The sequence below is a fragment of the Callorhinus ursinus genome, unplaced genomic scaffold, assembly GCF_003265705.2.
Source record: "Callorhinus ursinus isolate GAN/ISIS: 27379988/994484 unplaced genomic scaffold, GSC_fseal_2.0 scaffold31, whole genome shotgun sequence".
Lineage (NCBI taxonomy): Eukaryota > Metazoa > Chordata > Mammalia > Carnivora > Otariidae > Callorhinus > Callorhinus ursinus.
In genome coordinates this window covers 13,468,851-13,492,542 of record NW_027397093.1, presented here as the reverse complement: position 1 = coordinate 13,492,542, position 23,692 = coordinate 13,468,851, and the positions used below count along the sequence as shown (strand labels likewise).

General features: G+C 57.2%; 2 protein-coding genes across 4 annotated transcripts in view; one reads left to right on the top strand and one right to left on the bottom strand.

Annotated features, from left to right (window-relative positions):
- Window positions 1-23,692, top strand: part of CDH23 (cadherin related 23) — a 407,397-nt gene that overhangs the window by 342,735 nt on the left and 40,970 nt on the right. Inside the window, exon 1 of one of the 2 annotated variants that reach the window (XM_025850205.2) lies at window positions 17,009-17,969. The exons of the other annotated variant lie outside the window; for it this stretch is intronic. The gene's annotated coding sequence lies outside the window, so the exon portion shown is untranslated. Of the gene's footprint in view, window positions 1-17,008; window positions 17,970-23,692 lie in introns of those variants that run through there. 2 annotated transcript variants of the gene reach the window in all.
- VSIR (V-set immunoregulatory receptor) lies at window positions 970-23,091 on the bottom strand. 2 transcript variants are annotated; one of them, XM_025850212.2, is made up of 7 exons: window positions 22,870-23,091; window positions 12,948-13,373; window positions 12,241-12,297; window positions 6,959-7,066; window positions 4,020-4,047; window positions 2,516-2,712; window positions 970-2,330 (listed from the first exon to the last, which is right to left on the bottom strand). In XM_025850212.2, exons 1-7 carry the CDS (start codon window positions 22,949-22,951, stop codon window positions 2,293-2,295), a joined length of 936 nt encoding a protein of 311 aa, XP_025705997.1. In that variant the 5' UTR covers window positions 22,952-23,091; the 3' UTR covers window positions 970-2,292. The 2 variants fall into 2 exon arrangements, with proteins under 2 accessions (XP_025705997.1, XP_025705998.1); XM_025850213.2 differs by lacking the exon at window positions 12,241-12,297.

Sequence of the window (23,692 nt, the reverse complement as noted above, 5' to 3'; positions counted from 1 at the left end):
TGGAGCCTGGAGCTCAGAGTAAATTTCACTGAAAACAGGAAACCACGAAGCTGCAATGTGTTCACTTGTAAAGGTCCAGAGAAGAAGAGCTCGAGGCCATGCAGGAGGAAGCTGGGGAGGAAGTGGGGTGGCTTTCTGCTCTGGGGCCTCCTCCCTCCCTCCCGCCCTCCCTCCACACAGCAACAGCCGGGCTTGGGGTCTGGCAGCCAAAATTCTTAGAAATTATATCTGCCTGGAGGTCAGAAGCTGCGGGCTGGGCCAGGCCAGCCTCCCCCTAGGGCAGGAGCACTCTTTCTGAGCTGGGGGATGGGGGAGGTCTGGTCTGTAGGCTTTTCCTTCAATCCTAGGGGTAGCCCAGCTCAGCTCTGAGCAAGTGTCACCCTGCCCATCCCTGCCATGGGCCCCCAAGAGCTGTTAGAACAGCACCCTCTCTCTGTGGCAGCCTGCACTCAGTGTCCAGGCAAACAGATGGGATAGAAGAGGGACCCCCAGGGACAAAGCAGGAACCAGGATTTTGGTGTCCTGGCCACTGGAGGTGTCCATGCAGTCTCAAGGCCCAGGCCCACTCTTTCCTCAAGCCCTCCCCCTCCCAGTGTAGCAGGACACCCACACTGACCCATGCCCCTGGGCCTGACAGGGGAGTTTGGAAGCAATGCCGTGTATCCAGGGGGGCTCCCTGGTTCTAGCCGCAGGCCTGGGGGCTCACTGCTGCCAGAGAGCCTAGAGCTGCTCTCTTCCACCCCCAACTCCCGTCTGCCCCCTCCCCAGGCCATCCAGAGGGTTCTCCCTGCCTGCTGGGCCCTTACGCTGGCCTGAAGTCCCGGCTCTGCCGCGTAGGCTGATGAGCTGAACGCCCTCCTCGGTGCAGTGCCTGGGCCCTACGCCGCTCAAACTCACCCCTTCCCCTCTCGCGCCCCCCCCCCCGTTTCCACCCCAGAGTGTACAGAGCCGCCCCGCCCCACTCCTCTCTGTGATTTTAAAACCCTTTAATCAAAATTCCACAAAGGATTCCCTTGCATATGGTGTATAAAAACAAATCCGGGACATGCCCAGAAGCAGGAGTTGGAGCAGAGGGTCTAGAGAGGAGGGCCAAAGACGCTTCTATGTACACGCCCACCGACAGGGTCACTCTGCTGTAAAGACGACACAGATTAAATGGAATGGAAGACCAAAGACGGGGCAGGGGGGCAGGGAGGGAGGAGGAGATGGGGGCTTCCCGGGGCCTCAGGCACCCCTGGAAGCAGAGCAGGGATTAAAACTCAGCTCCTACAGTCCTTTCACAGGGTTTGCACTTGTTGCCCGTGGAGTTTAATAGCACCTCCTCTTTCCAATGGAGGGAGGGTCACAGTTGGGGCAAATACAGTATGCAGTCACCTTCTGTACTGAGCACGCTGCGTGTGGAGGGGGGAGGGTGGGGGTAGAGCCTTTCCACTCACCTTCCCAGCAGGCTCCACCTGCCCTCCCTCACCCCCCTCTGCAGCAGGTAGTGCAACCTCTGGCCTGGCCCCCATTGCCCAAGATGCCAGTTGGCCCACAGTGGCCACTGTGCCTCAGGGTGCACTTCCTGTTTCGGGGACCCTGGCCAGTGAACTCTGGGGCCCAGAAGGCAGGCAGCGGGAGCCCAGATTTGCTTAACCGGTGGACAGCTACTGGGAGAGGCTGCTGGTAGCGGACAGCTGGGAAAGGCTCCCATGGCCCCAGGGGCAGGCAGGCAGGACCAGCCCCAGAGCTCCATGGTCACAGAGAGGGGGTCTGCCAGATGAGCTGCCTCGGGCGAGATCAGGGCGCTGGCTCTACTGCAGTGAGGAAGAGTCTTTCCACATTTTTTCCTGTGTCTCATGCCTGGCAGGATGGCACTGGATGGGGACAGGGGGTGGCGGTGGGGGGGGGCGAGTTCTGTCCAGTGCCCATCTTGTCCCATCTGGGCTGTTTGGTCACAAAGCTCATGTCCCAGGGAGAGAAGCTGCCACAGGCTGGAAACTCTGGAGCTTCTAGGATGTAGACCATTTGGCATTTGTAGCTGGTGAAGTTCAGGTCTCTGGGGCGGGATCCCAGCACCCCACCATCCTTGAGACAGGGGCTGGGCAATCCAGCCCCTTCTCCCTTCTGCCATGTAGCACCCAGAGGAGTTGAGGGTCTGGCCATCAGAGGTATCTCAAAGAGTCTGGGCTCAGAGCAGGAGGGAGGAAACCAGGGCCAGGGCCAAGGCTAAGGGACCACTCAGAGGGCCGGCTCTGCCTCCAAAGCACCTGCCCCAGGCCCCGCCACAGTTGCCCACTGGCCCCAGCTGGTCTAGATGGCCTCAGAGTTTGGGGAGTCAGGCACGGGGTCTGCAAAAGAAAGGAGAAGTAGAATGAATGGGGGGGGGCTCTGCAGTCCTTCACTCCCTAAGCCCACACGGGGAGGCTACAAGGCCTCGGAAGGGGAGTGAGGATGGTGCCCTACAGGCCGCGGGGAGGTCATGACCTTGCAGGCTGTTGTGCCCTGAGGGTGAGGGTTGTTGGGAAGCACTCACCGAGGGTTGGGAAGAAGACATCGCCAGGGCCTGGTGGAGACAGAGGAGTGCAGGGCTCGGAGAGCAGGTGCCGCCCGGACTCTGAAGGCTGCCGCTGAGCCATGTAGGACAGCGGAGACCTGGCTTTGGCCTCCGGCATGCCCTGGAAGGACGGGGAGACCTCAAAGCCGGGGTTATCGACTCCTTGTGTGTTGTGACTAGAAGAAGAGAGCTGGCTCAGTCAGTTGTGCTGCCCAGGTCCGGGCCTCTGGCCTCCTGCCTGCCTCACTCTTCTGCTTCCCTTCCCTCCCCTGCCTTCACACCTCAGGCCTCAGCACCCTCTTCCTGCAAGAAGGGAGGAGCTGGGGTCAGAAAAGGGCATGGCCTGCACTCTCCCATCTCCCCTGAGCTCAGGGCTGCACCCTATTACTTGGCCATCCACCCTGGGCGCAGCCGGGAAGCCTGGGGTCAGAGACACTTTGAGGACCCCAGATTCAGGAACCTGCAACGGGTTTCTCTTTGGTCCGTAGAGCTGATGGCATTCGGATCGAATGTCCCCACAGCTTGTCGTAAGCTGCAGGGAGCAGTTCTCTCCCTCTTCCTGTTGGGGAGAGGGGCCACCTACCCCCTGCCGCCAGCTCTGCGATCCTGGCAGGATCACTGGCAGGACTTCCTTTAACCTGTCTAGAAAATCGTCCCTCTCAAACACCCAAGAGGAGCTCTGGGTTTGCTGGCGAAGGAACCGGGCCAAGTTCCTGAGTGGGGCTCATTCCTGAGGACACCCTCCATGCCAGGCGCCCCGTCCGCTTCCTGCCCCGAGCCCACCAACACACACTTCCCTGGCCACCGCATGCCCAGCCCGCTGCCCCACTCGGAGCCCCTGGCCAACCTCTGCCCCGGTGGCTCGTGGCGGCCTGACCACTTTCTCCTTTGGAGTGTTCTGCAGGGAGGCACCACGGCTCCAGGTGTGCCGTCCTCCTTTGCATGTTTCAGTGTCTGTGCCCAGTTCAGCTGCTTCCTCCTCCGCCCCCACCCTGGCCAGCTGCCCCCGAGGCCTGAAGGAAGGTGCCGGGCTCAGGCCACTAGTGTCAGAGCTCGGCCCGCTCGGCGAGGGGCGGCAGGGAGAGCACAGATGTGTAGGCTTCAGTGCAGATGGCAGACGCTTTTCTAAAGCAGTTGTGCCCGGAGGCTGTACAGGGAGCCTCCTGCACAGGCCTCCTTCCTGACAGCTGACCCCGGGCCCGGGGAGGACCTGGGAGGCCGTGTCTGTGTTCCGAGCCCTGTCCCCAGGACACGTTATCAGCGGGGGGAGAGGGCCAAGGAGCCTGGTGAAGGGGAGTCAGTCCGGGCGAAGAGCGACCCCCCTCCCTTCTGCATTAAGTCCAGCTACGCTCTGAGTGTAGACATTGCCCGACAGAGCCGCAGGCCCTGGGGAGAGGCACGGAGAGAGAGAGCCTGCCAAGCTTGGAGTCGGGGTCGGGGCGGCCGCAGGAAGGTTTCTCAGGAAGATCTCCAGGGGCCTTACCTGTCCATACGCACCAGCTCCTGGGCACCTGGGGACATACAGACAGAGAAGCTAGTCACAAAGCAGAGGCTTCCCTAGACAACATCCCTGCCCCCTCTGGCAGATGCCCTTTGAGGAAGGGGAGCGAGCCCAGGCTGGGCCACGCTCAGCCCTGGATCCCGCTTCTGTTGGCTCGGGAGGCCCGCACGACAGTGTTTATCCTGCAGGCCAGGCCTCAGTGAGCCCGGTGTTTTAACCAGTGCTAAATGAAACTCGGGCTGCATTTCACAAGTATAAGGGACGGCATTTGTCACCAGGAGGCCAAAGGCTTTCTCCTATGGCTTGATTAGGTGTTGTGAGACCTTCCGGATTTAAGTATCACGCAAGGGCCTGACTCCTGAATTTGCTGTTTCCTGCTTGGACATTTGCCACTTTCTGGTCTGTCGCCATGATTTACTGAGTGGGAGGGCTGCGAGCTCAGTTCCTAATTGGAGGGTTCCTGGTCCTCTCTGGCCCGTCCTCCACATTGCCTAAAGGGTGGCTTTAGCAGTGGCATCTCTTAGAGGAACCTTAGGGGCCTGAGACCCCACTACTTCTCAGCCATTCTGCCACTTTCTCCTCCGCCTCCACGCTGCTGCCCCCTCTTGGGATTCCCCACCCCCAAACTGGCCACCAACCAGATGCAGTGGCCCTACTTCCCTCTTCCTTGCAGCTCCCCATACATTTCTCATTTGCAAGAGCTTTACCACGATCACTGTGGGGAAACATGGGCGGGAGGGGCACACACACAACACACAGGAAGTTGCACAGAGTTTCCTAAAATCTCTGCTCTCGGCAGGAATCATGGCTACCATTTAGCAGGTGGCTCTGTGCATCAGGATTCATGCAGGTGCCCAGAGTTCCCGGGGTTCATCCCCCCCATCCTCTTGTTGGGGGGGATTGCTGGCCCCACTTTAGAGCTGGGGAACCCAATCTCCATCTAAAACCAGATTGGTTTCCACACTCATCAGCCTCTGCAGGAGGCTGCCTGCCGCAGTGCTCCCAACCCTTTCTCTCTCTTCCTCCCTGCGTGTGGCTCACTCCTGAGTATGCTCTCTGAGCCAGCGCCCTGCCCGCAGCAACCGACACACACTCCCTGTCCCCTCCCTCCCTGGCCTGCCACCCCCCGCCCCACCCCGGGCGCTTAGCCTCTGTCCTGCAGCCGAACTCCTGGCATTTCCCAGTGACTTCTGTTCCCATAATCCCTGCAGCAGCACTTCTCTCGAGGCTAGTTGAAGAAATGACCCAAATCTCCCCTCCCTTTCAATTTCGTACCTGGTTTCTCGCCCAGTATCTCTTGGGTCTGTCTCGAAGACTCTGATCCTACAATTCATTTTTTCTTCCTCTTATTTTTTGTTTTTTTTTTTTTAGAAGGGGTGCAGACTGGCCTCAAAAATACTTTTATTAGAAGCTAAGTTATTGACACCTTTTTGTTACTGCATATGTTTAATTTGGGGATAAGGAGCTGTAAGAAGCCGCAGGTCACAGAATTGGGGTCCATTTAGTTTCAGAGGATGTGTGCAGCGCTGGGAGCTCTTTCCTGGGAAGCACCTCTTTCCTGGGAGCTGAGTGTGTCTCCCTCCTTGTCCCTTCCTCACCTCCATGAAAACATTGCACCAATGAGCACAAGCTCATGGCAGCTCCACTGTGATGACTCACCCTGCTTGAGCCCCTGGGTTCCTCTTTCTGCCCCAAGCCTTGACCTACCTGCCCCCCCCACCCCACCCCCAACCTATGGCGGGTTTTGCAAAAGGAGTATGGATGTCCTGAGAGTAAGGGAAAGGTGACCACAGCCCCTGAATGAGCCACTGTGGGGGCTCCAGGTTGGGCCCCCAGGAGAGAGGGCTGTCCAGGTGTTAACGGTCCAGCCAGAGGAAATCAGGTGTGAGCCAAAAGCCATCTGCCAACAGAGCTGCTCTCTCCCAGCTATACCTTCTGCAGCCAGCCAGAGGGAAGGAAGCAGGGGAGGTGATGCAAGGGCCAGGGCAGAGGACTCCCCACCCTCCTGCTCCTGGAGGACTCGGGCTAGCCCAGGCTCAGGGGTGGGGTCAGAGGAAGGGCAAGGGGCACTGTACCACAGAGGAGGGTGAAACGGTGTTTGTGGCCATGACTTGAAGCCTGGCTCCACCGCTGACTCACTGTGAGCCTCCCTCGGCGAATTACTGAAACTCTCTGTGCCTCAGTTTGCTCAGTTGCAAAGGAGGAACAATTGTAGGGCCAAGTTGTCGCATCATTATGAGAGGAGGTATATAACAAACTTGGCATGGGGCCCAGCACAGCAACCTTCCCAGGTAGGGGTTGGTGGCCAGGACGCTCATGCCGATGAGCATTCTGATGGTGTGATGGGATTACGCTCCCTGGGAAAAGCATGAGTGGAAGGCTCTGGGCTTGAGGCCCAGCTCTGCCACTTACTAACTTATATAACATTCGGTTAATGATTTAACCCCGCTAATAAGCTCAGGTTTCTCAGCCATATGCCGAAAGAACTGAACTAAGTTAAATCCAGGATCCCTTCCAGTTCTGATCATCCAAAGGTCATTTTTGTCCCGACAGTTACAATGCTGGTTACAAAACAAGCCTACCCCTGCATTAAAGCAGGTCCTCAAAGGATCTCCAAGGGGCAGCATTTTTATAAACCAATTTGAACTACTCCATGTGATTATTCATTCATTCAACAGATATTTACTGAGGGCCAAGCCAGGACCCCTTGGGGCTGGTGGGCACTCAGGCCCCCCAAATGGCACACCTGGGTCCCCTCCTCCCTCCACCATTGAACCCAGCTCCTTGCAGGGACTATAGCAGCTCCCGTCTCTGGAACAGAGAGGAAATATGCCTGCCTCTTGCCCCCTAGGCGCCGAGCTGGGGCCTGCAGGGCAGATCACTCGTACCCTCACCCGCCCCAGGCAGGTGGGGATACTCACGGCGGTTGGAGGCCACCTGCCTTTGCTTGTAGACCAGGAGCAGGATGAGGGGAAGGCAGAGGATGCCCACGATGCAGGCGCCTGTAGCCAGAGCAGCCGCTGTGATGCCTGTTAAGGGCAGAGAGACAGCCGCGGTGAGACTGCGTTCCCTCTGCTTCTCCTGGGGGGATACTGAAGCCCAGAGAGGAAAGTTTTGGGCAGGCAGGGGGACCCAGCTTTACCCAGGCCCCACAGCCAGACCCTCAGTGACCTGCAGAAGGACAGAAGGCCTAGGGATCCCCTTTCAAAGAGCACCCCATGCCTCTTCCCCAAGTGGGCCCAGGGCACGCAGAAATGAGGCCAGGCAGCTCTAGGGAAGAGAGAGAAGGGTCTTCCTCCCAGCCCCCTGGGGACAGCTCAACTGCCCCAGGCCATGGGGTGTTCCCAGAAAAGGAGGGAAAGCAGGTCCTTCACAGGCCCCGTGCCATGAAGTTCAAGGTCAAAAGGAACCCAGGTGGTGAAAAGCGGTTGGAAATACATAGCGGTGATGTTTGCACCACACGGTGAGCAGAATTCCTGCCACATTTAAAAGTGGTTGGAATGGCAAATTTTATGTTATATACGTTGTACCACAATAAGAAGAGAAAAAAAATATCAAAATGAACAAAAGCCCCACTCTTCCTGAGAGACCCCCTTAGCTCTGGACACAGCTTCTGCAAGGGATCTCACACATACAAGTCACGGGGGGCGGGGGGGGCGGGGAAGACACGTGGGGGAGAACTAGAAACATGTGAATCCTTATCCAACATTTAAAAATTTTAAACTTTCTAAATTACAAAATAGATAGATAGATAGATAAGTTAAAATATATTCCGGAGTTTCCTCCCCCTGCTGCTCCTCCTCACCCCGGGCCCCCTGCAAAGAGGCAATCACTGTCCACACTTTTCTCGCACGTGGCCCAGATTTGTCCCCTGCGTATACAGCATACAGGTGTTTTTCATGGGGATTGCTTTTCCCAGTTAGCGTGGCTTGGACAGCTCTGGTTGGCACAGAGCTCTACCTCATTCTGCCTAGGGCTTTGTCACGGCACTCATCCCAGAATTTATTGAAACAGTCCCCCATTGGTGGACATGCAGATTGCTTCCATTTTCCCGCATAACTAATAACAACGTAGCTGTGAACTCCTTGTGTGTGCATCTTCGCTCGCTTGGGCAAGTACCTCTGTACGTAAAACTCCCAGCGGTGAAAGTGCTGAACCAAAGAGTATGTGTGTTTTCTTCTGGGCTGTTGTCTAATTGCCATCCGCAGAGGTTGTACCGCTTTACCATCCCACCAACAACATGAGAGGCCTGATTTATTTCAGCCCATCTGCTGACACCAGGAGTTCAGCTGGGAACAGACATGCCCTTGGAACCACAAACAGCGTAAGCGCATTTCCTTCCCGATTTCAGCCCTTCCCCAAATACGAAATACGGGCTGGGATACCTTGTCACGGCGTCAACGTGGCCCTGGGGAGCTTGGGGAAGGTGGCTGGGCTGTGGTCTCAGTGTTGCCTTCACACTCTTCATATGGGAATAAAGGCTGTTTTTATCTCATTGTATTGCTAAACAACCTGATGGTGTGAATAAGCTTTCCGGGGCTTTGTTCATACCACAGAAGAGAACAAACTGTTTACTGGTACTTTAGACCTACCCACTGGTACAGGACCAGTTGCTATGCTAATTACAAAGCAAGTTCGAGTCCACATTAAGGCAGGTTCCCTGCACATCTCAGCAAGGCTGCATTTTGACGTGGAATGGTGAAAGTAGACACATTCTACAATTCAGACGTTTGAGGATTTCTAACTCCCCGTCATAGGATCTTCTTGTGGGCACTGAGAAGGGGGTTGCAAAATGCTCTATTCTAGTTGTCAAACCAGGGCTCCGGACTGCTACTAAGCCACGTTCAGTGAGGTTAGGTGCTCACTCCCTGTGTCTCCCTGCCCCCTTCCCGGCCTGACTTCTGTCCCCAGGCAGAGATCCTCCTCTGCAGCCCCTCCAGGGGATCAGGACTTGGTTTCCTTACAACCTGGGCTAAGAGTTGAGGCTGGGACAGGGTGGCAGGAGTTTGGGGACAGTTTTGTGGGCCCACATGCCCTAGAAGCTACGGGCTCTTCTGTAGAGCCCAGCCTCGCCACAGCTCCCCGCCGCCTCCCACGGGTGTGGCCAGTACCTGGGGAGGTGGGGGTGGGGGGGGTCCTGCTTGGTAGCCGTCCAGAGCCAGGCTCACTGGGAAGGCGATCAGGTGCTGGCAGAGACAGCTGCCAGGCCAGCTCTGAGAACTGTGCCAGGCCTTTACACAGCAGGCTGGGATGGGAGCTCCCCCCAACGCTAACCTGCTCAGCAGTGCATCCTTGTCTAGAGCCTGCCAGTACCCAGTGGGTGGGTGAGTAGGTAGGTAAGTACGAGAGGGAAGGAGGGAGTTCGGTCAGGCTTCCTGGTTCCCCCAGGAGGGGGTTGGATGAAAGCAAACCAAACATCCTGCTGTGTAGGGGGATAGGGAGGCTGCTTTGCAGGAGGTAGGCTGCCCAGCCCCCTTCCCTGGGCTCCGTGACAAAACCACAGCCCCTCAGCAATTGGGGGCTCTTGGGGACCAACTTCCTCAGCCTCTCTCCCTTCCTCCCGCCTCCCCCAGCCTCAGACTGACTTGGGCTTTCAGATGATTTCCTAGGCCGGCCACCCTCTTCCTTCCCAAAGAGATCTTTAGGAGACAGGGCTGCAGGTGGAACAGAAAAGCCCCGAGCCGCTTGGCTGGAAGCATCACTAGCCGATCAGGTACCAAGGCTGGCTGTGGGGCACCTGTCTTAGAGAGAGCGGGGATTGCAGTCTTTCCAAAGGTCAGCAGCACTGAGGCCAGTACCCAGCGGCCCGCCCTGAGGCCCACTAAGCACAGGGGTCACCAGGCACATGTTTCTAAACAATTAGAAAACAGACGTGTGTCCACTGTTGCCATCTACTTTCCATCCTGTCATGGCCCACATGGTATGTCATCTCGTTCTTTTTTTCTTTTCTGGCCCACATTTTAAAATTGAGAGTTTCTGTAAAATCTGGACTTCTGACTTTGCTGGAAAATGGAGTGGACCTGGCAGCCCCGGGCCCCCCTCCAAGCACACAGCAGTTGGAGCTGCCCTTACGGGCCCGGCAGCTGGCTGCTCACCACAGGCTCCGCCCCTCCCCACCGTCTTCCTCCCTAGGTCCCTGGCTTCTGGGGCATTGGAGTTTTTGATCCCTGACTCAGCCTCTTGGATAACACGGATGGCCTCCCTGTTAGTGGGGAAGGGACACACGTGCTCCCATTTCTCAGTGGACCCATGATCCCTAGAGAATGGAAGTGTGGGCCCCAACCCCACACCCCACCCAAAAGGATAGCTGGGTTTCTTTTCATCAGACGCCATGCCCTCCTTAGTGACAGGACTCCACCACAGCTAGTCTCCAGACCTCCCGAACCAAGAGTCTGGAAAGGGGTTGGGACTTCAGAGGTCACCAAAGTCATCATCCTGCCCTCAACAGCTAGGATAGAAGTAAACACATCCCTTTGGCCCTTGGGGAACCCGGTCACTGTGGACAGTAGCTCAGGGAAGCAGGGACCAGAGTGAGGCTGTGCATCCCTGGAGAGGGAGGCTAATGTCAAAACCTGAGAGTAGAGGTGCCCAGCGAAGGAAGCCTGACCCACTCTGGACAACCAAGTTCAAAGTTCTGCCTCAGCCTCGCGTTCTGACCAGCCAGACTCCCAGGCTTCCCCAGGAGACTTCTGTTTCCTTAATTCCAGCAGCTACTTCTCTAGGGTCTTAATCAGGAGAAATGAACCAAATCTCTGCTCCCTCTCTATTTTGTACCTGGTTTCTTCGTTGTCCCCACTGGCATCTCTCATCTCTGTCCCCAGGACTTTAGTTCATACAACTGATTTTCAGGAAACTCGTGTTGAGAGAGGGGAGGGCAGCCCGGCCCCCGGGCAGGGTTTGTGACTGAGAATCAGGCGCTCTGGCTGAGAGACTGGGAGCAGTCCCTGCACCTGTCTGCACCTTGGTTTCCCCACCGGTGAGATGTGGGCAGTAGCAGAGGTGACGGCCTCTAAGGGAGCTCTGGGAACTCCTGGAGGAAGAAGGGGGACCGGAGGGTTGCTCAGAGTGGAAGGAGCAATGGGGAAGTGAACACTCGTGGGCTCCGCCAGGTGAGGCTCCCCCTGTCCTGGATGCTTGTGCACACGGCCGTCCACCCTCACCAGGGAGCTGCCGCTGGAGGAAGTGAGGACAGCAGTGGCCTGGTGCCGAGGTGACACGTCAGGTTTGCGGTGTGCAGGGACGGGGCTTGAACCAAAGAGTTCCTTAGTTCCATGCAGATCTGGCTCAGACCGAAATGTGCGTTCTAATTTTATTCCTGGCTAAGCTGTTTTTCGGTTCAAAAAAGAGTAGTTGGAGTAGAAAGTCACCAAGACCTTTGAGCTGGGCTGGGGCTGTAGGTTTAACTGTCCTGTCCCCACCTTCGGTCTTTGTGCACATCCTCCTGGAGGGCAGCGGGGGAGGTCTGCACTCTTGTACCTCCCTCCAGGAGGGCCTGGGCAGGGGCTGGTCCATACTAGATGCCCAGGAAATACTGATGGATAGAAGGCTCTGGAAGCCAAGACCCTCTCCTCTCCAAAGAGTGGGGCACCCCTGAGACATCTCCCCTTTGCCTGCTGCCTCCAAGCTGCCGGGCATTCTGCCCTGGCCTCTGAGTGCCCAGACATCCCTCAGAGCAGTGCCCCCCAACTTCCTCCACAGGATGCTTCTCGGGGCAAACACCAGGGGGCTGACTGCCACCCGCCCACTGCCCTATGCATTCCTCAAGCTGGGAAGAAGGTGAAGTGAGCACAACCCAGCTGTGTGAATTTGGGCAAGTTATGTCGCCTCTCTGGGTTTCTGTGTCCATGTGTAGAAAGTGAAGATGTGCTGCCTGCTTCAGAGGGTTCTTGTCAGAATCTACGGAGATACCAGTACTTGCGAGGACTTAGCACAGTGCCTGGCATGTAGGAAGAGCTCTAGGAAAGGTAGTTCTGTTCCCCTTCCTGAGTCTCTCCGTCCTTTCTCCCCCATGCACAGAACAAGGACTGCAGCCCAATGGCTCCAGGGAAGGGGGAAGCGAAAGGGAGGGGCCATAGCAGAGGAGGAAGAATGGGGGTTCAGTGGGCTTGGGGTGATGAGATCGGAGTTCACAGTGGGGCCTGGGTCCAAGAAGAAGGCAGAGGAGAACAGAGAACCCAGAAGGGCCAAAAGGGCGGTCCCTTACTTTCACTCTCCCTGGGTGAGGGTGGGTACGCGATGCACTGGGTTGACGCTGCTTTGTCTGTGGGAGCAAAGAGAAGGGGCGTGAGGTGGGCCTGAGGCCGGGGAGGCTTGTCGCAGCCAGCACACGCGTACACACAGACGCAGCTTCTCACTGCAAGGCTAGGTGTGCCCGGCGCACTCTCACGCCTCCCCCACAGGCGTGTGGATACCTGCTGGCACCCACACGTCTACCCAGCCTGCTGCCCCTCACACTCTCACCTGGACACACACACACACACACACACACACACACACACACACACACATATTTCCCAACAAGCGTTCACCAGCTCACACCCCAGGTCACATATCATGGCCACCACAGTGTCATGAGCAATACCTCCCAGGTTTGTACACTCTCTCTTACTAGACAGAACCACGTACACCCCCCCTCACCATCAAACCCCACTGACCAGAGAGATTTATACACAGCCCCACACCCCGTGGCCACCCCGTCTCACCACACACGTCCCTGGCATGTCCGTGTCCCCCATCTTGGACCACACACCCTCCCAGCACAGAATCACACCACGGTCACAACCATCCAGTACTCAGCACCACAGCCCCGGAGTCACACGGTCCTCTCTGCCTCCCCTTCCAGACGGGCACGCGCACCGTCCCCACGGTCACGGCACCCCCGGGGGGCTGTCCCGTACGGGAGGCCCTCACCTGTCTGCACCTGCAGCTCCATGGCACCGTGGACCCTCTGCTCCGAGTGGTGGTGCCTGATCTCCACCACCAGACAGCAGTAGAGGCCGCTGTCCATGGGGGTCAGGTTGCGCATGGTGATGGAGAAGTTGCCATGGTGGTCAGAGACCGATTCCAGCCCGTAGCGCTGGGCCAGGTCCTGGCTGGTGTTGGCCTGGTGGCCGCTGTGGTGCAGGTGAAGGTCCTGGAACGTGAGGTTGCGGATGGGCCGGCGCTCCGAGCAGACCTGCACTTCGCCCCGTGAGCTGCGGTACCATGTCTTGTAGTAGGTCACGTCGTGCCCTTTGGCCATGGGGCCCATGATCCTGCAGGTGAGGGTGACGTTCTGGCCCTCAGAACACAGGTACAGGGAATATGGCGTGGCGACCTTGAAGGCTCCCACCAGACCTATTTAGAGAGACAAGAGACGGTCACCTGCCTGAGCCAGAACCACTCCTAGTTCCCCCAGAGTGAGGAACAACCCTGGCCTGGCGCTCCGAAGATGTGGGTTCCCCAGCCACAGGCCCCGGCCTGGTCAGCTGACCTCCCGAGCCTCAGCTTCTTCATTAGCTGCTGAACCTGACTCCATCCCGGGCTGCGTGGGAGGAGGAGCTTCTCCAGGTGAGGGACTCCCCTGGCCCCAGGGACACTAGACGAGGTGTAGGAGAGACTCTGGGCAGGCGGCAGGCTGGGCCCAGCCGGTGTGTCTGTCTCCCCGCCGCTGCAGACCCTGTGGCTCTACCCACAACTGACCCCTGGCACCTCCAGCCCCACACCCTGTGCCGTCCGGGGGGAAGCAGGATGAGGAGCACAAAGGCAATTCGGAAAGAGCAGCCCTTTGCCCTTGACCAGCCTTCAGATGAGGAGCACAAAGGCAATTCGGAAAGAGCAGCCCTTTGCCCTTGACCAGCCTTCTGGGGCCATTAGCACCTTGGGCCCTTCCCACTCGTACGGCTAGCCATGCTGTCCCACCTCCTCATCAGTGAGCACTAATGGAGCACTTCTGTGTGCAAGGCCTGAGCCAGGTGCTATGTCTCACCTGGATGCTGAGCACATGGCCTCCCCTTGGGAGCTTATGGCCTGGGTGGGTAGACAAAGCGTGCCTTCCTGACAAAGTAGGCCCACAGGCTAAAGGGCAGACTGGTGCCAGTCTACAGGGCACTTGGAGGAGGGAAGACATAGCCATCCTAGGGTTGGTCAGGAGACTTCTCAAAGGAGCGAGTGTCTTTGGGGTTGATGGACAGATAGGACTTTAGCAAGTAGACAGGGTGCTCTGGGCCAGGTGGTGAGGAAGCAGGGAAACCCAAGGTGTCTCGGGCCCAGGGCCAGGGAAATCATGAGAGGTCACCTCATCCATGTACCTGCTGCCACCCAGTCTTCTTAGAAATATTTCCTAGTTCATTTTGTTTTCGATAAGCAAACGAAGCCATCCCCTGGCCCTCTTTACCCTACCCCAACCCCCCAGCACGTAACCATGTTGACCCCCACAAGCACTGCACTGCATGGTTGCGAGAGGACAGAGCGAGGGAAAGCTGAGAACACTAGATGGGAGTTCTAATGCCCTCTACAGACATAGGAAAGGTAACTATGGTTATTATACATTAGCGGTATTTGAATTTATTAATTGGCATTTCAGAGGCTGTGGTAAGTCAGGGAAGGAGAGTTGGGAAATGTGTACAGAATCCAAACCAGCACGTCTCTTCGACTGCCACTGCCTGAATCAAGATAACACCACTTCCTCCTGCGGGCACCCCCTTCCCTGCTTTCAGAGTCTGGGACCCACCAGCAGAGCTGAAAACTTTGCCCGGTCAAGAGTAAGGCAGCCTCGGGTAGCTTTGGAACCGGACCAGCCTGCATTGGATTCCAGTAGCTGGGAGTCATTTAGACTTTGAGCCTCAGACTCCTCACTGTCAAACAGAAATGAAAACATCTACCTGCCAGAACTGAGGCAAGGACCACAAATACTTCACATGAAGGGCTCTGAAAGTGCTTTGCTAGTAGGTGGTGCTTGCTTCGTGGAAGCTACACAGCTTTCTCATTCGTTTGGGCAAGTCCCGGAACATTTCCTAGGAGTGAAAATAGTTCTGCAGAGTAGAATGGAGAAGCCACCTTCAAACTCTTTCCCACTAAGGTGTGAACGACTGACAACAGCTTGGGATCCAATTTTGGAGTGCCTGCATATTTAAAGCAGCGTGTGGGGTATTAGCAAAGTCATGGCCCCAAAGAATATGTCTGCATGGTAGTGTGTTAGGCCCCTAGAAAGTAAGGAAGACACACACACACACACACACACACACCCCAGATCCTTCCATTCACTCCACCCACATGTGAGAAGGAGCCACATCTGGGAGCCCCAGATCTATGGAAAATCTTTGCCAAGGTGAGCAGAGATTTCACAACTGCCTGGCAAGATGCTGGTCTCCCTTTTCAGGCAGAAATGTAGAGGCCCAGAAGGGGAAAGTGATTTTCCTAAAGTGCCACAGAGGGAGAGGATGAACTCAGAACCTGGAGCATGGGGGGTTTCAGGTAAAGCCAGATCTAGTTAGAACTAGCAGAAGGAAGAGCAGGTATCCTGTGCTATGCTAACTCCTTTAGGGGCATGTCTAGCAACCCTATAAGGTCGGTGTTGTTTTTATTCCTGTTTCACTGAGGACAAAATGTGAAGCAAAGAGACGCTAAATAATTCAGTGACTTCGACTCCCCCTCATGGGCCTGTGTGACGGCCATGGCCACAGAACTATGTGTGCCAGTAAACGGGGGGGGGGGGGGGGGGGGGGGCCAGGGAAAGGACCCTTGCAGGCACTCCCAGGAAGACCGAAAACCCGTCCAGAGAGCAGACCGAGGAGCTGTCTGCCTTGCGCTGCCCCTTTCCCCAGCGGGCCCCAGCTAGTGGCAGCTATTACATGGCACTATGTGTCAGGGAGCACAGAGTTGCTGGGACAGCACTGGGGAGAGATTTTCAGCCCTAGAGGCAGAAAACCCACAGTGGGACACAGAACTGGGGCTGAGAACAGGGGGGGGGGGCAAGGGGAGGGGAGCATTGCTCAATCCCCAACACCCTACACACACTAGAGGACCTCTTCCCTTTTTAGAAAAAGGAGAAGCTTGCAGTAGGATTCAGGTTTGGGGGATGGGGGACAGTGTTCGATTTCAGCAAAAGGGCCAGATAAGCAGTGGATCAAGAGCTCCCAGGGTCTTGTCCTGGTGGGGGGGTTCAGGGATGGGGGGGTGGGAACATCCCCTTTGTTGTGTCTAAGACTCAAGCCAGGTCAAAGCCCAGGACAGCCTGATGCTCAAAGGCACAGAGTTGGGGGAAATAATGCACGCCCCCCCCATGCCATCTACAACTGCGCATGCACACGTGTTATCGGGAATATATATATATAGCACAGCTGGGTTTATAATTATTTGGCAGGAGGATGTTGCTTATTGTCAGGAGCAGATCCTTTTGGACACCTGGGTCATTGTCAGAGACTGGGGAGAGGGTGGGGAGGAAAGCCCTCGGCTCCAGGGTGGCCGAGAACATGTGGGACAGGAAAATGACCCTGGGCCTGGGCCTGGGCCTGAGCCTGTGCCAAGTGGGACCCATCCAGTCATTGTGCTGCTCTTGGGGCCCAGCCCCACCTGTCACCGGATAAGGAGGCAGAAGCCCCTGGAGGAATATTGCTAGGAACCTGGAAAATTCCAGGTCTCAGGATTAAAACCTTGGTCTGAGAGATCCCTGGGTCCCAGTCCCCACTTAGCCACGTCCTTGCTGTGTGCCCTTGAGCAGTTCCCATCCTTCTCTCCGCCTCCTTGTCTTCATCTCAAGAGACTCCCCATGTTCCTAGGCCCTTCCAGCTCTGAGGGCCTGGGGCAGGAGGAAGGGGCTGTATTTCCTTAGGGCAGGGAAGGGGGCAAGAAATGGGCCACCTCTTATGTGTCAGGACTTGCTTAGCAATTTATACTCCTCTCACTTAATATTCCCTGATGTAGGTATTATCATCCCCATTTTAAAGATGAGTTAACAGACCCAGAAGTGAAGCGACTTAGCCAAGACCACCCAACCCTATGTGGCTGAGCTGAAACCCACACCTTGAACACACCAGCACAGCAGGAAGGAAGAGCACCCCCTAACTCCTGAAGCGGGTGGGGCTGACATCTCAGCCTCCAGCAACGGGGGGAGTGAACTGACCCCAAGCTGACTGCAACTTCCGGCCAGTCATCCTTGCTCTGCCTCAGACCTAAACCGACAACACCATTCCTTCATTCCACAAATATTTACCGAGGTCCTACCCATGAGCCACGCCCCGGGCAGAGAGGCTGTGAGGGTGCAGAGTTCCCTAAGCGATGGCGGCTCAGAATTTAGCCCTACTCCAGCCGCTTTCCAGCTGGGGGACCCTCAGCCAAAGGTGGGCTCAGCCCCTTGTAGAAGCTTCTGTTCCAGTACTGGGGAGAGCGGCTCTTGTCTGGCTCCGTCTTGGGATGCTAGTTGTCATGATTCACCTCGTTCCCCCCAGCAGGCACCTCGTGAAACCCTGTGGGTGTGCACGGGATGGGTGTGTGTGTGGGTGTGGAGAGGCCTGTGTGTTTTCCCTGACGGGGCATGAGTTTAGCCCACGGTTGCCAAGGCAACACCCCAGCCTTTGGAGGTGGGGCCCCAGCTTGATGAGTCGGGCCTGGGAGGCCCCACCCAAACAGCTGAACTCTGTCCAGCTGCTGCTAGGGGTTATAAGTAAACAGTGCAACAGTTCCTGATCTGCTTCTGTTGCTGGCCCGGGGCTAGATGCAAAAGGCCAGGACCTCAGCCTCGGAAGGAGCACCAAACAGACATGGAACTGGTCTCCAGCTCCCTGCCAGGCCCCGTCCCCCAGGATAGTCCGGGGAGGGTGCAGGGAAAGGCTCCGTTCTGTCTTTATCAAGCTGCAGAGCACAGAGGGAAACAGAGTCAAGGACCAATCCGGACCGAGTCTGCCAGCGCTGAGTTCCAGGAAGCACCCCCGGCGCGGGGGGCGGAGCCAGCAGGTCAGCCCCTGGGGTCTGTGGCCAGCAAGGACAAAGGGCATCTCAGATGTGTTTATTGATACCTGCCCCCGCAGGAAGTGTCCATTCACATCAGACCAGGGAGTCTGGGAAGGGGAAGCCAGGCTCTATTGGAGGAAGCAGCGCTTCCAGCACCTTGGGAAAGCATCCACGCATCCGGGGCTGGAGGCTGTTGACCAGCACGCCTCCCTGGAGAGGGCCTGGGCAGCTGGCCAGGCGCCCCGCCAATGGATGCTTCTCTGGATGCCTCCCTTCCCAGACTCGCCCAGGCCCTCCGTGAGGAGGACTGTGTGCAGCCCTGAATACCAGCTCTGGTCAGCTTCCCTCAAGGGTCTGGGCTGTGAGGACTTCCTAAGGTTCGGGTTCCGGTCCCTGGGCCCTGCCCTCGGTGCAAGCAGCCTGTAGTAACTGACACAGTAGAGGTGGCCTGGGACGGACCAGAGGGCCCACGTCCTTCCTGCAGATGGACAGCAGGCCTGGCCAATGAGGGCTCAGATTGCTGTGAGCTCTCTCCCCATCCCCCCGTGGTTATTGAGATACATAGTTGGCCCCAACGTAAGAGAGGACCCAGCTGGAGCTACTGTATTTACTTGGACACTGTATTTATTTGAGGAAGGCAGCAGGGGCTGGGAGAATTGGGGGCCGGAAGAAGCTCAGAGAGGCCCTCTGACCCTGCCCTGACTTCTTAGGATGGGGACCACTGCTCTCTCTCTTTTCCTCTGGGAGAGCTGACCTGTCCCCTGCCACCAGCTAGCGCTCTTCACAGTGGTGAGGTGGCTTCTGCAGTGATGGGGGGAGGGGCCGACAGCGACTATAACGCAGTTTTACTTTTAGTTTTATGGCATTAAATGCCATCAAATCACATAGAAGGTTATTCCCCCACCCCTTTTATTTTTAACAAGGGACAGCAGGTTTCAGGCTCAGAGCCTTCCCCAGGCTATACTAGAATTTAATACCCTTATTTGGTTTTCTTATTGTGTACTTGTATGATTTTGTTCTATTTGTGGCAATGATACTGGCTTTCCATTGGTGGCGGTGATAGAAAGTTTCCTTTTAAAATCTATTTACTTAAGTAAAAGAATGAGTCCATTTGAGGGAAAAAATAAGTATATATGATAGACAGATGCTGCTGCAGAAATCCCAAAGGTAATGAGCAGAAAGCTGACGCTCAGGGAGCTCTATTCTGGAACTGCCCTTCAGAAGGGGGCAGTCAGCCTCCCTGAAACCATGTCCCCCAGGCTGCCCATGGCTCAGAGGGAATGTGCATTCAGTGTCCCCCAGGGAGTGAATAGTAGCCTCTGCTATTCGTTATTCCCTATTCAACCCCAGGTCCCCACGGGAAATAGCATCCTATGCAGAAAATTTAAAGGATGGGGTCCCTGCTCAGGCCGAAGCGCAGCAAGTTCATTACTGAATGACGGATGTGCATAACAGCCACGGCCTTTCTCTCTGGGAATGGGCAGCCAAAGCAACTAGACAAAACGTAAAGATCAGTTGCAAGAAAGATCCCAGTTAGACCAGCAAACCCTGAGCTGGACTTGCCTTGAAGTTGCAAAGTCCCACATCTCTGGGGAACTTGAAGAGAATCCACAGGCGCCTCCATGGACATTTCACACTTTAAGTGCCTATACGTGCTGACAGGTGGCCAGACCTCGAGGATTCTTCAAGTCCAGTCCTAGGGAAATCAGTCCATGACTTCCCACACCCTGGGCTCTCCACCAGGCTCTGTAGGCACCGAGGAACTTGGAGGGCCTATGGCACGTGGCCACAGAAAGCCAAGAAACAGCTTAACACTACACATCATTCACCAGGCTCCAGGCACGGTGCTGAGGTTGTGCACTGACTCTTCACCGAAGCCCCCTGAGGGAGGGGCCATCATCATCCCCATTGTAGAGATGAAGGAAATTGCTCAGAGATGCTGAGTAACCTGCGCAAAGCCACAGCCGTAAATGGCCATTTTGGGATTTGAACCTAGATCTCACTGACTCCCAAGACCAGACTGTTGAGTGACAGGACTGTATGGGAAGCATGCCAGGCACACAGCCCCAGGCCCCTTGCTTCACCATTCCCATACAGGGTGCCATCAGGAAGGCCTTGGGCCTGCCAGTGCTGCTGCTAAGGGGACCCAGGGGTCCCTCAGAAAGCTGCACTGCCAATCCCAGGCTCACCCCGCCCAGGTGAAGGCAGACTGCTCCTGGATGAGTAGCTGGCCTAAAACTGGGGGGCCTCAAGCTCAGTTTGTGGGGCTTAGTCAGTTGAAGGCATCACTGCCAATAGGCCAGATGGGTACTGAGGAGGTTTTCCTTCCTTCTCTCCCTTGATCGGCTGAAGCCTAAGACCCGTATATGTACGCACCTAGGGAGGTGTCCTCTTTCAGCTTCCCTCCGCTGTCCCTCCCACCTGAGCCACCACTCCCAGGGAGGTCAGGCCCTGGCAGGGAACCTTTGCCCTGCTTGGGGGGGGACACAGGAACAACCAGCCCAGCTGGGCGAGGGACTCCCTGGTATTGCTGAGCATCCCTAGCATTGGGTAGATGCCCCCTCACGCCTGTGGGCTGGCCTCCAGGGCCACCCCAGGGGCTCTGGACAGAAGAGGGTGGATTTCCTAAGAGCTGACCTTTGCTGCATCAGAGGCTTGCACCATTGGGTTACTCAACAAGGCCCTGCAGTCCTGTTTACCATGAAGGGGATGATGGGGTCTCCCCTCCCTAGCCTCAGTGCACCTCCATGCGCTAGTCCCAGAGTCTGGGCCTCCTGGGTCAGCCTATAAGGCCATGGTGAAGACAAGAACTTTCTCAGGTCCTAGGAGTGCATATAGGGGAAGAAGAGCCTCTGCCACCCTTGGGGTCTGCTGGGGCCTGGCTCTGTTAGGTGCATCCCTCCACCCATCTCACCCTGAGTCAGGCCCAGGAAAGGGGCGTCTTCAGTTGACTGGGCTCCTGAGCACCAACTCACCACCACCATTCTCCTTGGTGCTGACCCAGCCTCAGGAGCTTAGAAAACAGACCTGCACCAGCCACCTCCACCTCACCTTCCCAGACATGAAGCCTTTGACCTTGAGCAGTCCTGCCCAAGGCAACCCACCCCAGCAGGCCAGCGAGTCTTTCTGACTCACAGACCCTCCTGACAGTGCCTACAACCAGGCTTCCCGTCGGTTAGGCCCTTGTTACACATTGTCCTGGGCAGTGGGAATGTTCGTTAGAATGCCCATATTACAGTTAAGAATACTGAGTCCCAGAGTAGTTCAAAGCCAAGAGAATGCTTCTGACCCCTTCAGTAGAAAGCTGCTTAGAGCCCTAATCATCTCCCTGAGCTGAGCCCTGGAAGAGCTGGTCCTGTGGAGTGCCGCACTGTATGAGTAGCCGAGACCTCTAGGGGTGAAGGCTTCTGGCTATGTAGACGATATGGAGCGAGGGCTCTGAGCCTCTCTGTTACCAGCTACTCTGCAAGGTGTCTCCCTACACCTCAGTTCTCTAGAGCTCAGTTTCCTGAATTGGGGCTGCTGAATAGAGAGCAGCCCGGCCAGGGGAGGTCAGGGGAAGGGGTAAGAAAGCAGAACAGCCTCTCAGGGTCACTTGAGGAGAAAGGGGCAGGGCAGGTGCTCTGTGGTGGGGGCAGTGCTGGCCTTCCTGCCTGCCACCATCCGCTGCCCTTTCTGGAAACCATGTCCTGCCATGAAGCATGGCCTTGGTGCCGAGACCACCTCCCCCATCCTGCGAGAATCCAGGCCAGGGCTAGGCAGCTCTGTGTGGGGGGGTGTGGGCTTTCTCCTCCTTATCAGAGGCCAGACTCCCCGAGCGCTGAGATAACACGCTGCCTGCAAGCACCCAGTTTGTTTCTGGTACATTCCAGGTTCTCTCAACTCCCTTCTCTTGCTCCTACCCTGTGTTCCCCCCTCCTTTCTTCTCCTGACCCGCCCACTGGGTCCTTGTGCCAAGTGCCCCACCTTCCTCTTGCCTCCCTGACTCCCTGCATGACTCAAGCTTTCCCTGGGCCCTCCCCACAAAGGAGAGTTCACAGGCTGCCTGCTGGCCCCCTCTTCCCTTGAAATCCAGCTGATCCAGTGCCAGGCACCAAGCACCGGGGGCCAGGCTGTGGGTACCCCGACCTCTGCCCTACCCCTGCTCCCCGCCCTGCCCTGGGAGCCCCTGTGTCCCAGCCAGGATTCCACTTGGAGTTGTGACACTCTGGACTTTGGAAGAAGAAAGTGGCACCTCCCTGGTGTAGGGCTTCTGAGCGTGAGCTGAGAAAACCGAGGCCAGAAAGATGCCATAAGTTTTTCTGGGACTCAGACGGGGCTCATGGCTGAGCCAGGAAAGTGGCCCACATTCTCCCCAGGACCCCACACCAGTCCCTGAGCTCCAGCCTTGCTAGGATGCCGGGAATCAGCTGAGCACTCAACCCTCAGCCGCCAGACCCGCAGGAGAAGGACCAGGTGGGCGCCCACATCTGCGAGTGCACCCGTGCCCCCCAAGGTTCAACCAGGAGTGTCACCAGGGAGCAGGACACAGAGAGTACCACACCCCCTGCGCCCAGTGAGATCCTGGAGCCCTGAGGCGGGCGGCACAGGGAGATGCCCCAGGTGTCAAAAGCCCGTGGTGTCCACCAGAAAATGCTGGGCTGTCCCCACCGTGTCCATCTCCTCTCTGCAGCAGCTGCTCCCGCGCGGGGCTCGCCGGGCAGGGAAGGGTCGGGCCGGCAGCAGCTTGGGCGGCTGTCAGAGCATGCAGACGTGCTGCCGCCCAGCCAGGGCACTTGGCAGAGACCTGCGGCCCCTGCAGTGAGGTCCCAGCAAGTGGAAAACAGGGCAGGTGGAGGGAGGCGGCCCCCTCCCCAGCCGTGTTGTCCCAGTGAGCCTCCCCACCGACTTCTGCTGACCTTACCTCGGGAGGCAGCCAGGAAGAGAGCGAGGAGCACAGGCCCCCAGGGCCGGCCACCGGCCTCCGGGACCAGGGGGACGCCCATGTCACCGTCGGGCGGCGGCGTCTGGAGCCCCGGGGCCCGGAGCAGGACCGCGGGGCGCGCAGGGGGAGCGCCTGGTGCTCCGGGAGCGGCGGCACACAGCTGGCCGGAAAACCTCCGGTGGAGTGAGTGCAGAGAGCGAGCGCTGTGGGCGCCCGAGAGCTCCAGGGCCCACCCCCCCTCCCCCGCAGCGCCCCCGGGGGGCCGTGGGGGGAACTGCCAAGGGCCCGCGGGAGGGGCTTCCCCGCTGACTCACAGAGCACCTGGCCCTCTAGGTAGGGGCGACAGCCCAAGTGTCCGCGTCAGCTCTGCTTGATTCCTGCTCTCTCCCATGCCCCTTCGGAGAGGATCGGTACTGCCGCACAGCCTGAGAAGGGCATTGCCTCTAACACAGCAGGCTACACAAGCACCGTAGTTTGTGTCTGACCTCACCCACCAGCCTTTGAGTCCTCTGGGGGCAAGCACTTGTCCCCAACATCCTCCAGCCCAGCCCAGCCCAGGGCCTGGTAGGTGGTAGGCACTCCCAGCAGTGGAATGAATGAGTGAATGAATGAAATCTAACTTTCGTAAAGGGCTAGGCAGGTTGGAGCGGACTTGACCGTAGATCCCAGAGCCTGTAAAACCTTTGTGCACGCACACACACACACACACACACACACACACACACACACACGGCACAGCTGCAGGGATACACAACAGACTTGGCACATCCCTACAGATGCACGTGTGTATGCATCTGGTAGA

What these genes read in the sequence shown, in the direction of transcription:
- VSIR (XM_025850212.2), bottom strand. Translation starts at nt 22,951, where the DNA reads ATGGGCGTCCCCCTGGTCCCGGAGGCCGGTGGCCGGCCCTGGGGGCCT. An exon ending in CTTCCTGGCTGCCTCCCGAG is followed by an intron (nt 13,374 to 22,869) that starts GTAAGGTCAGCA and finishes CTCTCTAAATAG; the next exon opens with GTCTGGTGGGAGCCTTCAAG. An exon ending in GGAGCTGCAGGTGCAGACAG is followed by an intron (nt 12,298 to 12,947) that starts GTGAGGGCCTCC and finishes TTGCTCCCACAG; the next exon opens with ACAAAGCAGCGTCAACCCAG.